At 39.5% G+C, this 16001-nt stretch overlaps 1 protein-coding gene across 7 annotated transcripts in view; it reads left to right on the forward strand.

Annotated features, from left to right (window-relative positions):
• The window catches only part of pard3bb (par-3 family cell polarity regulator beta b), a 251581-nt gene that overhangs the window by 2699 nt on the left and 232881 nt on the right, over positions 1 to 16001 (forward strand). For all 7 annotated transcript variants that reach the window (XM_047815106.1, XM_047815108.1, XM_047815109.1 and 4 more), the window contains exon 3: positions 14550 to 14651. In XM_047815106.1, the coding sequence (XP_047671062.1) occupies positions 14550 to 14651 (102 nt within the window). The remainder of the gene's footprint in view (positions 1 to 14549; positions 14652 to 16001) is intronic.

The following is a 16001-nucleotide window of genomic DNA, read 5'->3' on the forward strand; positions in this document are numbered from 1 at the left end:
TTTAAATAACAGTAATGTGAGAGGCAGTTAATCCTCATTCATTCCTGTAAACTTATGAGAAGGTGAATCTCTCTCTCGCTCTCTCTCTCTCGCTGTGTCTCTGTCTCTGTGTCACTGTCTCTCTCTTTCTGTTTCTCTTTCTCTGTTTCTCTTTCTCTGTGTGTCTTTCTCTCTCTCTCTCTCCCTCTCCCTCTCCCTCTCATGCATCTGGCTGTGGTCTGGGCTCTAATAACCGATCGGCACCTTATCCTGGATCCCTGTAAGGGTACCAGTTGAAATGAGATCGTAGATTGCTGCGAGACTTACTCAGCCTGCAATATTTCACGTTATTGCTCTGTCTTTAGAGGTGGCAATTTGACTGATGGTGCGAATGGCTGCCCTCATGCTTTTTTTTTTTTGCTGATGCAGGTGTGTTGTGTTAAGGCTGAGCCAGGCCACTCAGTATTGCACAGTGTGGTTTGCTCGCCACTTGCTTAAATTATGCAGGGGAATAAGATTGTGTGCTTGCAGTGGGGTTTGTATGCTAGTATTGCACTCCTCCTGCATGAATGAATGAATGAAATGTGTGTGTGTGATGTAGGAGAGCCCACCTGTACTTTACCAGACTTGTGTTCTGTTTCCATCATGGTTTCAGTTCTTCAGCGCTTTCATAAGGGACTATATAAATCGTCATCACTGTGCCATCATGTGCCCAGGCACGCGCGTGTGTGTGTGTGTGTTATATAGTCCGTATTGACTGTTCTTCCCTGTGGACTTGGACTCTGTGTGTAGGCTGGGGATGTATGAGCTGGACTCCGACTCGATGGATGGATCTGTTTAGAGTAGAGTGATTGGCTTTTATCTCCTGGGCTCCATTTACAGGACAGTCTGATATGAGCCCATGAAGATGGTTTGTACTGAGCACTAATTTATGTAAGGTCACAGAGAGAGCACACGCGCGCACACACACACACACAGACACACACACACAGACACACACAGACACACACACTTGCATTCCCACATAACCCAATAGTGTTTTTTTTCACTCCACCTATTACACACAAGCTACGACTTAATTTTTAATCTTTTCCTTTCCTATGTTCTCTCTCTCACCCTTTTCAACCCACACCCACACACACAGGCACACAAATTACTTGCTCACTGCCTTCTCATTCTCACTTTCTCGCAAGCATACACACATTCAACTGAGAAACCTTATTATTGGTGCTGGTTTTGCACATTATCTTTGATGGGAAACATTATGGTGCTGTATGATCCATCAGTCCAGGCTACACCCAAACATCAATCTTAAGTGAAATATTGTTTTCATTACACTTTCTGCTCCCTTACGAGTCTATATACATGTATATATTGTGTAACAAATGCCTCCAAGCCTTCTTCTGAAGCTTCATTAATACTGATAATAAGTCTAATGTGGCTTTTCTTTCATGTCACGTCACATGGCGTCATGCTTGCGTGCTTGCGTTTCTGTGAGAAGATGCAATCAGTTTTATTTTAAAATTTATTTATTTATTTTCGCACAGTCTTTTAAGTGTTTAAATCCATAATGGATTCGGGTTAGGCGATATTAAAAAATATCCTAGCAAGATACCTTAGTACATTTATCCAATTATTTATTTATTTGTTTGTTTGTTTGTTTGTTTGTTTGTTTGTTTATTTAAATAGATAAACTCCAAAGGCTTTGACCGCGACCACACGACACCATTGTAGATTATCTTCCTATGACAACAGGCTTTATGGTGTTTTATTCCTTACTTGTTAGATTGTCACAGTCACTGCAGAAGCTTTCTCATTGTTGCAGTAAATAAAATAGTTTTTCTGCCTAATATGTCATCAGCAGATAAAACTCACAATGTTGCACTGCCTCAGATGACATGGTATAAATAAATGTATAACAGTCGTGTAAGTACGGGAGTGTTTCTGTAGAATACATCGAGCTTGATTGTACTGCGTTAGACTGGCAGTTTGATTGGAGCCGTGCCGAGCTTCCATACTGTTAACTGTTTGTTCAGAACTTATTTTGAAGACGAGGCTCTGTTAAAAATAAATAAATAAATATTTATTTTTAATTTTTTTTTTTACAATGAATAATACATTGCTTAATGTAGCGGTTCCACAAAAACATGTCATTAGACATCAGAAAATGGTTCTGAAGCATGCACACCAGGGATCATCAATTAGATTCAACATGGGGCCAAATTTTCAAATTCAATACACAACCCCCTGGAAATACCAACATTTAGTGGGATATGTAGGGGGGTAAAAAGAGAAGTTTTATTGAAGGACACACTGTACAGGCCATGTGATATTCAGCGTAGAGAAATAAAATGTTGAAAAGAAATGGACAAGCAATCTAAAATCTCAAATAAATAAATAAATAAATAAATAAATAAATAAATAAATAAATAGTCATTTCTGCTCATCACCATTTGAAACTAAACCTGAGACCGAGAGGGTCGTAATGTTGCAATAGCGGTGCGTGGCATTTTTCCTTACTGATTCCAGTTCACTTCCACTGGTATTTTTTTGCTGTTTTTGTTCTTCGTTTTCAACCTTATGGCTAACAGCTTGTTTTTCTCTCTGCATTTGAAATGAATCATCACTCATCTCCCATATAAGAACACGTCATCTGTGTGCACTTGTACTTGGTTTTGAAGGACAGTAATCAATGATATACCATTTTGATTGGTTCTACATGGTTATAATGTGCTGATTGCATTAGTGGATCGTTCGGGTCAGAGACAATTGATCCTGTTATTAATAACGTCCTATCAGATTTATGGCTAACAGTGAAAATATCCTTTTCCTGTATAGTTAACAATTTGCTGTGAAATGCAACACAATTCAGAAAAGAGGTGTTTTAATTGGAATGTCTGAACAAATATTGCGCTAATGCGATTTGACATTTCGGATGAAGTCGAGTGGTGCTGTGCTTAAGGATGCTTTTACACGCACGGTTTAGTTGGTTTGAATCGAACCCTGGTGTATTTTCCGTCTCAGTGCAGTTTGTTTAAGCATAGCAATCACACTTGGGTGCAGAGCAAAAGGGCAAAGCTGTATGTGCCACGTGTTCATGATATTTCATCCAACAAACACAGAGTGAACATCTTGGATGCTAAATGTTTCAAACACCAGCTCTGCAGTTTCCGTTCTCTGATCATGATTTTATGATTTCTAAACACTTGCAAAAGGCTTTTTTTACTCTTTGCGATCATATTTCTGACCAAAACTAAAGATTTCTTTACACACTCTATAGCCATTAACATGCTCCAGCTGGTTAATGTTGGAACATCATGCAAGTCTCTTTAATCAAACCAATTTTTACAATCAAATGATGAAGCAGTCTTCAGCTAGTACCACAAAGCCTGTGCTTTTATTAACTGTTCAGAAAACTAGCCCTTTTTTTTTTTAAATTAAATTAAATTTATTTATTTATTTAAATTCATGAACTAGGTCTGTGAAATGAAACACGTATCCCTTGGTGAAGTAATGTAGCTAATAGCTTATAGTATAATATAAAATGTGTGTATATTATATATTTATTATAGTAGCACTTCTTCTGTTGCTGATTTACTGCTTATCCTTCCTTGGCCCACTTTTGTTGGGTACTAACTACTACATACAGTATGAACATCTCCCAAGACCTGCTGTTTTGGAGACGTTCGGACTGGTCGTCTAGCCATCACAATTTGGCTGCGGTGTCCGTCGCTCAGATCCTTATCCTTGCTCATATTTCCTGATTCCAACACACCAAATTCAAGAGCTGTCTGTTCACTTGCTGCCTGATATACCCCACCCCATGACATTGTCACAAGATCATCAATGTTCTTCATTTCACCGGTCAGTGGTCGTAATGTTATGGCCAATCGGTGGTGTTTTATTATACACTTGCTAGTCACGTGTTCAGTACTTATCTTGTTGTGTTTTTTTTTTATAGACTTTCAGTATCACTATTTGTTTAAAAAACAAAGAAAATTGTCATGGACTCTGTGTTTTTGTTTTCTAGAGCATACATGGGGTTTCTGTCTCTAATGTGTGTGCTGCTCTACTGAGTTTACTGATAGTCTGTTGCAAATGAAATTGCATTGTTTCAGCTTCCCCCATAATGCATTTCTGCTCCTCGATCCATCAAGGCTGATTTCCAGCTGTACGCACGGCAATAACATTAAGGTCTACGCGGTTTATCATTTTCCTGCGTGTTATATAACGTGACTCGGCTCTTTGAAAACAGTTTGCAGCTAGCTGAATATTAGTCTGCTCTTAATGCTTTCATTTTATCTTATTAAGTCTTGGAGACCTGTAATTACACCCATACTTATTAATGAATCCATCTTGTGCCGTAAATGTTTAGCAGCTTAGTCTTAATGAGAGGCTGTTAGATTTTAAATTGATTAACTGGGTGTAATAAGCAGGCTAGGCTTTGTGTGGACGTATCACGCAGGACTAATGTTTTAGGTCCATATTTGAGTATTAGATTGTAGTTTGGTTTGTATGAAATCCTGGATTACTAACCTGTCCTCTTAGCTCATTCTTTGAATTAGATTTGTATTGGTTTGGTGGTGCAAGAAATTTTTCAGTGATAACTATGGACTTTATAAAAGCCTTGTGATTTTGTTTCTTTTGTTGTTTGTGTGGCGTTTGCATGTTCTTATTTGTGCTGCAGAGGTTTTCTCACAGTACTCTGGTTTTCTTCTGCAGTCCAGAGATATGATGTCGTGCACCGATTGGTATTCTCTAATTTTTTTGCATTTTATAAATGGCTGTGTGCGAGATCGTGCTTTGCAGTGGTATGGCAACCCATCCAGGGTGTCCTCTGCCTTGGGGCTTTGGGCTCCCAGGTGACCCTGTGTAGAATAAGCAGAACAGATGGATGGATGGATGGGGAGATTTTAGTTTTACGCATCATATTGTCTTCTAAATCAATTTTGAGTTTTCTGAAATGAAAGCACTAATCTGTTACTCCATAATGTGCAAAATAGAGCAAAAATTAGATTTCATTAGCAAAATGTAAACCACTGTAACCAGGTTTCTTTCCCCCCAAAAAACAGTATGAAGTCCTCAATAATATTTGCAAAATAAAAACAAATTTATTTTGTAATCGCAAAGTATCCTTTCTATTACTTTTCTTTCTTTCTTTCTTTTTTTTACATCAGTACTACAGGCTTTTTATGTAGATTCTTGACTATCCAGCTCTTAGGGTTGGGAGCATTTTGTTTCACTACTGAATTGCAGTGTGTTTATATGTTTTGTAGGCACTTTACCTTTTACGCATTCAGAGTGTGTTTTGTGAACTAAAACACACTGGAAATTATGCTGATTTGTTGATATTTTTTTTTGTGACTAAGCAGATATTCATTCATTTTCTACCGCTTATCTGAACTTTTCGCGTCACGGGGAGCGTGTGCAGGCGTCATCGTGCATCAAGGCAGGATACACACTGGATGGAGTACTAAGCAGATATTTTTATTAATATTATTTTTTAAATCAATAATTTTAGCTGCTTCAGCTCTTCTAACAACAGACAAGCATAATGTGACCAGTTAGCTGAAATGAGTTTGACCTCCTCCATTAAAGTCACCATCATGCTCTGTTCAAGTTCCCTGTGATTTTGTTCCCCTTTCTGAAGTCTTTCAGAATCTGAACCCTTCATTTTTGTGTTATGGTAATTGAAGACATTTATAGCTGCATTGGCGTAATTATGCGTTTAATGTGTTCCAGGATTAAAGTGAAGTAAGTGCTGTCCTAGATATAGTCGCACTAATCTTCACTCCTTTTTTAAAAATGGCTTTCGTACGCCTTTTAAAAGAGCAGAATTAGAGCTCTGGGGGCTTGCTTTCTAATTCCTGTAACCCTTGATTGCACTCCATCTCGTTTTAATTCACTGTTCTGAAATATTAATAGAGGTCCTTCCAATGATCCAGGAGTGTTCGTGTCCTGCTGGAGGAAAAAGAAATAAGACCTGTGATGTGGAGCCAAACTTCTGAAGAATGTTCCAGGGCTTGGTAACTCTGTGTAGTCAATAGATTTGGTAACATTTGAGAAATCTTTAGCCAATGTTTCCCCAGATCTGAAGTGTCAGTCAATTTCTGGAATGCCCTACAAAATTAAGTTTTTTGTTTTTTTTCTCTTCTAACACACTAAATTTAGAGCACAGATGCATTTCAACTTAACTAATGTGTTGAATCTGGTATGTTAAATAACTCAAACTGCCCACACCCATGACCTAAGCTAATAAATCCTGAGAAGGTTTAAGGGAGAGGAGGAAGTGTGTGTGTGTGTGTGTGTGTGTGTGTGTGTGTGTGTGTGTGTGTGTGTGTGTGTGTGTGTGTGTGTGTGTGTTATCAGTGAAATCACAAGAGGTAGTGAGCTCACAGGCCAAAGAATCGAGAAGAGAAAGAGGAGGAAGTACCCGGGAGTCATTCAGGAAGTTATCAGGCTGCGTAAAAGGGCCACTTAATTACTCAGGCGAATGTAGGCTGGAGCTACATTGCTGTTTTTTCATTATGCTCAGGAATGCCTGCTGCCCGAGTGCTGAGCTGGCAGCAAGACCGGCTGATGATATCAAAACGCCTGGCTCATAGCCAACCCCCCCCCAAAAAAAAACAATTAATGTGCCTCCCTGCAGCAACACAGTCAGTTAAGCATCTGCTCGCAAGAGTTCCAAACTGGGCACGTGGTATCTGGAGGAAACCAGGCCCACTGTTATTTGGATACGAAATGGAGGGAGACTGCTGTTTAGTAGTTAGTAACATGAGGAGATCTGGCAACAAAGCATTATGGTTCTGGAGATGATTATTATTGTTTTGAGAAATGAAGAAAATATCTATGCTCTTCATGCTCGTTAATACTTTCTGTATCACTTGTCACTTTTCCTGTATTGGAACATCCATACTCGGAGCCGATCCTGACCTCCCTGGGGCCCTAAGCAAAATTCTCGTGAAACCATGTAAACCATTTGCCATACATTCACACTTGACTCCCCACTGCTCCCACTACAAAGCTCCCTCCTTTTTTAAAAAAAAAAAGTTTGCTCCATCTCTCGGTCAAAGAGTAAAACGATACAGAATTGAACGAGGTATAAACAAATCTTTATTGAATGGAATGTTTTATAATATATACTCGGTATTCGACCATTTTGGAATCTGTAATCTTGCTGTAAGTCTTCGTGTCGGTCCTTTTTGTGTCTGGTAGCACTGCACAGCTAATTTAGCTAGTCAGATAGAGACTAAAGACAGAATCACATCAACTTTACTGTTATTTGCTCTTGCTGACATCAAACTTGAAGAGAGAACACAAGTTTACCTGATTGCTGTTTTCGCATTTCACTCTCATTTTGTTTCTTTTTCTCTTTTCATGACCAGATTGATAGCTCCATTTCATATTGCCATCTACAGAGTAAACATTAACACGTGCTGTAAAATGAGGCAGGGGGAGGCGGGGCCTTGTGTAATTTGCAGGTGAGCGTATAGGGCCGATCGGCTCTGTCCATACTGCATCTTGGAGGAAAAGAAGTCCAACCTGAAGTGATGTCAAATATTATGATTTGCATTTGCAGGTTGGTGCTGCAGTTATGTTGTTGTGACAAAAGTGACTACAGTCTTTTACTGTTGGCTCCTAGGAAAAGAGCAAGAGAATCTTTTGTTACTTGCCGTTTTCCATGACTGAGAACATATTAATGACTAATTCAACATAGAAGTAAGAAGAAGGAACGTTGAGAAGGAACCCAACCTCATCTGGGTGACACCAGTGTGTGTGATGTCCTTTCTTACAAGTCAGCATGATTTCTGAATTCATTATAGATTTAATGTTATAATAGTGAAGTCATAGAGTTTAAACAACCTGAGGTATGAGTTTGCATTCATGCTACAGTGTGAGGGGGAAAAAACACGAACATTTCATGCTGAATTGCTACATGCGGTATAAAGAAAGAAGAGATATTTGTTTTTCTCATGCTGTGAGCAGCAATATTGATTTCACTTCATATAACAGGGAAGGAACAAGCAGTTTAGAAGACTAACCCGAGTTGACGTGTGAGCATCCGTGCAAGTAAGTTTTCCGACTTTGCAAGTTGAAGGTGCTGGGAAGTGACAACATTACGACTTGCAAGTTACCACATACAAGGCAACTCAAATGCCACATTAATTGAAAAGACATTTTAAATGGAGAGAAAAGGTAACTGGCAAGACGATAAATCTTTATTTTACACACACATGCGTACGTGTGTATATATATAAATTATAATGTGTGTGTATGTATGTGTGTGTATATATGTATGTGTGTGTGTATGGATGGATGGATGGATTTCAGATATGGAACGTTGGCATGACTGGGCCCGCAGTATGAATTTTTGATATTTCCCTCTAATGAATCTTATAACCAGTGTGATTCGATAAGAGAGGGAGGGAAATTGGAGTGAGAAGCAGACTGTCACTCATGTCAGTCTTTTCCCCCCAGAAGCACTTGACTATAGACCATTGAAAAATGATATGGGTTCCAGGCTGCACTTTTGGACCAAACACTGAAGCACTAACTAGAGGAACACTAACTCTGTGTTAACTCTGGCTAAGGTGATAAGATCTTCACCACAATAAGACTGAATACTTGATCTATAGAATGTGATTGATTCCTTGCACACACCGATAACAACAGTAATTTGATGTGTGTGTTATTTGATATCCTTGCCTCTGGTTGAGTGAACATTCCTGTGTGGCTGGATCACAGGCCGAATGCAATCTGGCCTTTAGCTCTGTATATTTTTATAGATATGATAACAATTCCTTTATGCCTCTGGGCCTGGAAAGTGTGTGTGTGTGTGTGTGTGTGTGTGTGTGGGGCTTCCTAATGAGCAGTGGGTGTCTGCTGGACAGCTTGTGCTGGGGCAGAACAACCAGACGTGTTTCGGAACAGGATTCTTCCTGTGTCTGCTAGCATCATTTAACTACTGATTATTCTCTCTCTCTCACACACACACACACGCGCGCACACACACACCGACTCTCAAATGTTAATTTCATTTGTTGCTATACCACATATAAAGTATCTCATTTCATTCAGGCCATTTTGCAGCTCATAACAGAAAATGAGGCAGGGGAAAAAAATCACTGTGTTTATTAAACTCAATTCAGATGAAAATTGGTATTTTCATATTTGACCAGAAAGTGCAGGGATACGATGCGAAGGTGGGGAGATCATTCTCTGAGATGGACAGCATCTCTTATTGCATCATTATCATTATCATCATCGTTGCTGTTATGAGTGCGGTAATGACGTTAGGCTCTGTAATGAACCCCTGACATCTAAGACAAAAGCACAGTCACAAATACAGACGGAGCCGTGCCGCTCGCCACCATCAGCAGAACGCGATGAGCATTCTGCAGATTTCCATCATTTCATTACACGCTTGCTCCTACACACGTGGCCTGGTTCACTTGTCATAGAGCAGGAAATGAGCCTTATTGTAGCGTCCTGCCTGCATCCCTCTAACAGACTGTATACTGACATGTAGCCATCAGATGGCCAATATGAGCCTCACTGTGCCTTCTGTACCGCTTGTCACTCACGGGGGACTTCTGTGTCGTAGATTCGCTCAAGACAGAAAATTTGAGACATTTAAAAGGGAATTGTTAGAGGAAATGTCTGTCCTTAATGATTCTATTGCATTGGCTTCTTCTATATAGTGTATGCAGGCACTTGGGGCTATGGTTTCATTAATACCCAAAATGTTCTGAATAAATATAATGTCTCTATGTAAATGAATTGTGTAATTTCAGGGCTGAAGTTTATGGGTACTTGACTAGAAAAGAATAAGGCTGAGTTATAATCGCTTTACTCCGTATAAAATCTACTGCCGCTGCTGGGATGATGTATTTTTAGTACTTCGTGTCAACTTCAAGTCAGATTAAAAACGTTCTTGATGCTCGTTATTTCACACTTTATATCTCTACTTTTTGAAGATTCTTTTAAAGAAGCATAATCTTCAAAATTCAAGAACATGCTTCAGGAAAATACAGGAACAAGAAAATACAGGAGTCTGAATTACCCCAAAAGGAACGTTGTTGTGACACAGTTATGCAACATGACATATAATTATGTTACAAAACTGTAAACTACGTTTTTCTTTGTTAGCTTGGAAACGGTTGTAGAGAAAGACATTCAAAGTGCTGGTCTAAGCTGTGGGATGGCCCTGTGCCTTTTAAGTTGGTGGCCAAAAGTCGATTTTATAAATAACATTTATGCAGATTTACAATAGAAATTCCAGTTATCCCTCGAGGATTTGACTTTTCTTTTCCAGACCAACTAAAGCCGTTAAAGCAAACACAGCAGGTTAAAGAAAAGGGTGGTAAATCTAAATAAATCTGTGCATGAAGTGTGTTCTTAAACATAGATTGTCTCAAGTGTCTTAAAAGGGCAAAGCATTTGTTTAACTTGATGTGTGAGGCTTGATGAAATGTTAAACTCGCGTTAGAATTTTCATCAAAAAATACTGACACCAAGTAAAAATGTAATATAACGTATATTATGCTCATATTTGCCATAGTCCCAGTTTAAAGGAAGATTCTTTGCACATTTATTTATTCTTGGTGAATTACTTGCTTCGAAATCTAAATTCTTGTGTCAATAATTACGTCCCATAGGCATCTATAGAGCATCAAATGTGACGGCAAAATGGTTTTTAGCAGCTCTAATATGCCTTTTAATGCAGCTTTTTGTGTAAGCTTATTTACATTTAATGGTACGAGTGTCGCTAATGGAAGCGGCTTCCCATTCAGAGTGTACTGTTGCTCTTCACCCAGAGATCCTAGGTTTGGCTCGGGGGCTACTACAACCCTGCCCTGGATAATGTTCTGACACCAAGAGAAACGTCATTTGTTCGATCACTGTTACTGTGTCCGTGACTCTGAATTGAGTAGCTGCCTGCCATTTACTGTTTTGAGGCAAGCTTTGGGAATCTCTCAGTCTGTCTGTCCAAGTACAGTGAAATACCAGTATTTCCATACAGTATTTTTTCATCGCTCATCGAGGATTATATTGCTGCTCTTGTTAGTGAGCATCTGTGTGTGATTTATGATCAGAATTCTAGCTATGAATAGTATGTAATTTTGTGCAGTTTTTTTCCCCTGAAAATCCAGAGTGGTTTTGTCACTGCATGTTCTAATACATCAAGCTGTACAAGGCAATACTAACGTGTAACCGTGCATAGGGTCGACCTCAGAGGTGGCTCGTAGCTCAGGATTACGTGCGTTTCATGGATCAGATGATCTGGAACACAGCGTGTGTTTTGTGAAATCTGACCTGTAGTTCAACCCAGAGAAACCCAAGTTATATTTGTGACTCATTTCTATATTATCCAAGAAATTACATGACAAACCTGCTGATTCTCTCTGATGTATAAAAGCCTGGTATTTTCTGAATAAGACCAACATGTTCAAATTGGTTTTGCATCAGTAGGGAGATACGCAAGTAGTGAGTTGCCCTGAGGTCTTGTGTGCTTAGCAAACACAGTCCAGTTGTGGTAGTAAATGCGTCGACTGATCGAGGACAAAGATGTTGTTCTATTCAGTTTGAAAAAAACCTTCCAGATGTTTCTTAAACTTTTGCTCAGCTGTATTTCAGTTTGTTGAACTGTTACTATTCTGTCGTTCTATATCGAATAGATATTACCATACCTTATTGTTTATTAATGTAAACAAATTAAACCCTTGTAGAAACGATCCATGACCTTCAACCAATGTTTAATTGATTATTCCATGAATAAAATTTGTAAGCTAAAGTTGATATTACACATGACATCACCAGTGTGTTTGTATTCATAATAAAATGGGAGAACCCTCATTTACATTAATATTTATTATTAATGATCACTAGTAACGTGGTTGGATAAGGAGATCATGTGCAGTATATAAGCTAGAATCATGACTGCAGAAGGAAATTAAAGATTATTTAGAGAAGTATTTCTAAAGTCAAGCGCCGATGTCAGACAAGCAGGTTTAGCACACAGTCAGAGTTCCACTTCATCCCAAAGGTGTTGAGGTCAGGTTTTTTTTTTTTCTTTTTCCACTCCAATCTTGGCAAACCATGTGTTTATGGACCTGACTTTGTGTACATGGATATCCCTGCTTGAACTACTTAGAGCCCCTTAGTTCCAGTAAAGGGAAATTGTAAAGCTATAAAATGCCCACATACACACTGATCAGCCATATCATAAAACCACCTGCCAATCACGGTCCCCCTTGTGCCACTAAAACTGATCTGACCCATTGAGGTCAGATGCATGTGACTTGGTACCTGACACCAAGACGTTTGTCCAGCATTTGTCCAGCGTATCCCACAGATGTTTTAATGATAACATTAAAATCTGGGGAAATTAAAGGCCATGTCAACACCTGGAACCTTCCCTGCTGAAGCAGACTCGTAAGCAGAGTAGGCCACTTTCTTACGTTGATCTATGAGTCAGTCCTGATGCTGCCATTACCATTGTAGGCACTTTTGGTGGTTGTCAGGGGGTCAGCATGGGCACCATGAGCCAGCATGAACTTTTTTATCAATTTGTGCTACATGTAGATCTTCTGTGGGAATGTACTGGAAGGGCTAGCCTTTACTCCCCATGTGCATCAGTGAGACTCAGAGACTTTTTTAGTAGATACTAACCCCTGCATCCTGGGAACTCCCCACAAGACCTAAAGATTTGGACATGCTCTGATCAGTCATATACCATCACAATTTCTTCCTGGTCAAACTCCTTTAGATCCTTGCACTTTCCAGTTTTTCAGCGTCCGACACGTTATCAAATCGACACGTCTATCCCACCCCTTGACAGGCCCTTTGTAACGAGGTAATCAATGTTATTCACGTCAGCTATCGGTGGTTTTAATGTTATGGCCGTTTGTGTGTATTAAGCATTTAAGTGTTATATTAACATGCAAGTACTAACAAGGGTAGAGATTGAAACAAAATTGGATGGTAAAGTTATTATTATGGTGTTGTGTTTTTCTTTTTTCCCCTGTATTTCTTTCCATATCGCTCAGGTTTACTGCTGCAGTTGGACTGTTCAGATTTAAGGGATCATGTTTTCTCCCAGCTGGTCTTGTTATAAGACATACTGTGTTCTGTAATAAGGTCTGCCTATTGGAAAAAATTCCACCTAAGCCTTCAAGGTGTCGTGTGTTGGCTGCAATGGCTCTCGGCTCGTCTGTCAGCCGAAAGTCATGACTGACCAACAAATGGTCAGTCTTACTAGCATTTCACTAAAAAACGAACTAGATGAAAGTACCTAATGATTTAAGTTAATTGGGAAGTGGTGGGTTGTGTAGGACTGTGATTTGCTAGTAAATAAAATGGCTCAGTATTATGGAATGATGCACCGCAGTGACTGCACATGTTTATATGGTACTGTTACAGTTAATTGCTTCTTCCGCTGACAATTTCAGTAGATGACATGAGGCAGACACATGAGCTCTGCAGAGACTTTTTATCTATGTATTTTGCGGTAAAGGCAAAGCTGAATCTATAGTTTCACATTTTTGCTTTCAAACTTTTTGCACTGTAAACTAATTGGTGGAAAGTTAACAGCCTCTCACTGACATGAACCAAAAAGAGCCATGTCCATGCTCCTTAATAAGAATTTGTGCCGAGTTTAAGCTGTCATATAGCTTTATAATAAGCCAAGCTTTCACTTTTATTATTCTTGGTGGACCTCCAGCATGAGATGGGTCAAGTCGAGCTTACAGTTTTGTACATGTGGTTAATGTTTTATTAGCTATTTAATAATAATCAGTGACCTCATTTGCAAAATACACATCAGCTGTTACAACCTGTGCAAATGATGTACAGTGGGGCAGTGGTGGTACCTGGTTAAGGCTCTGGGTTGTTGATTGGAGGATCAGGGTTCAAGGCCCAGCACAGCCAAGCTGCCACTGCTGGGCCCTTGAGCAAGGTCCTCAACCCTCCCTGCTCCAGGGGCGCTGTATCATAGCTGCCCCTGCAGTCTGACCCCAACCTCCTTAGTTGAAGAAAATAATTCCGCTGTGCTGTAATGTATATGTGGCGATAATAAAGGCTTCTGTGCCCTGTTCTTTTAATTAAGTCTATATATGACAAGCTAGTTAAGGTAAACTGTGCAACTAGGCTAGCTATACATTAGAAAAGTAAAGCAGTAGCAACTGTCTGTATCTATATTCAGTTTTAAAGCCAAAGTGGTCTTAAGCAGAAACCCATTCTTGGGATGTTCCACTCTCTCATATCTCCAAACACATGTTAAATTGGATCACATAACAGGGCCCTTTCGGTTACTTATGACGTCAACGTTCCGACAATTTATTTATACTCGTACAAAGTTCATTGATATTCTTTTCTTTTTTTTTCTTCTTTTTTTTTTATAAAGCGCTCATAAACTTTTTTTTTTAACAGAAGGCTTTGATTTTTGGTATCAGATAGCACCAAGGGAACGGCCTTGTAGGAGTGTTTGTAGAGACCTGATAAGGCTGGTGTCATGTCTGGTGTGTTGTGTGCTTTGTGTGATGCTATATGCCAATCTTTGTTCTCTGCAGGAGGGAGACTTCCTGGTACGTACCCACCACGTCGAGTACTGCGACGGGGGAATTCTGGACCCTGATGATGTGCTTTCGGATTTGGTGGAAGACAAGGACAAGGTAAGGCTGATGAACTCTGAGTGAAATTATTCCGCTTTGGGACATGGCACTCTAAACATGCCCTGTGCTGCCTAAAAAAACCTTTTCAGTAAAGAAGTACCGAACCCAGTGACTGTGTTTGAACCCAGTGACTTCCAGCATCATCAAAAAGAATATGCAGTGTTCTCAGCTGTATTTTTCTGAAAACACACTGGGATGTACAACAATAATACAGTACTTTGGCCTCCAGAACTATGACTTCAGAGCATTGGAGTGAGGCGTGCCATGGTGTGATAATGGAGAAATGCACCACTCTGGGAATTGGACATGACCACAGTAGGAGAAAAATGGAAGAAGAAAAATTGTCCTGCGACATTTAAAGCAGCCCACTGTATAGTAATTTATGGAAATATAGCATACCTTTTGCTAGGGAATTTAGTTTCATATGGAAATTTGAACCTTTCCAAATGCTGATGTAGACCTCAGTCATATTTATAACCAAAAAAGTACAGTGGCCACATGAGCCATCTTCCCTCAAGTGCTCTCTGCAGCAATCCTCCTGAGTGTTTTTGTCTCCTCTCTCTGTATTTGCTCTTATTGTACTTTTAACTCGGCCACTAAGTCGATAATTCAAAGGGCATTTTCCCCCTAATTGAATTCATACATATTTCAGATGGCCTATCACATGCAAAGCTTTTGATATCCCCATGCTAATTAATAGAAGTGAAGGAAACAGGATGTGCCTTTCTGCTTGTGTGCATTGCTACAACATTGCTTCATAAACACGTCTGTGTGTGTGTGTGAGTGTGTGTAAGCATTTTCTATCTGCTATTAGTACTACAAATCAAACTTGAATTTAAAGTATGGAAACATGGATTCCATTTAACCCTTTAGAGCAGATGCCATTTGATATGATCATGAGCATATGTATATATTTGAACGCTTAAAGGTGGGGTCTCCGTTGTTTGAGAAATGCTTCAGAAAACTGAGTCGGGCCGACAAACAAAACAAATAAAAAACATGTACCCACGTGTAGCCAATGAGCAGAAAGGGGCGTGTCTTGTCAATATGCAGCGGAGAGCGTGTTCAGTGCGCATGTGTGACATTAGCAGAAAGCGTTAATATGCGGCAAACTTTACTTAAGACGCAGGGGCACTTTTTTTCCTTCTCGATAGGTGAGTAACGTTGGTTTTGCTTTGTTACACAGAACTAATATATGCCGTTCTTTGCACGATTACGCTTGTGTTTCATTTTTGCTTACAGACACTTTTCTTTCCATTAGTTGTCTGGGTTATGTATGTATGTGTGGATGGGGCTATCAGTACAGGGCTGGGGACCCATTTGGGTTAGGGGCGTGTTTTTTTTTTTTTG

This window comes from Tachysurus fulvidraco, chromosome 6, assembly GCF_022655615.1.
Source record: "Tachysurus fulvidraco isolate hzauxx_2018 chromosome 6, HZAU_PFXX_2.0, whole genome shotgun sequence".
Lineage (NCBI taxonomy): Eukaryota > Metazoa > Chordata > Actinopteri > Siluriformes > Bagridae > Tachysurus > Tachysurus fulvidraco.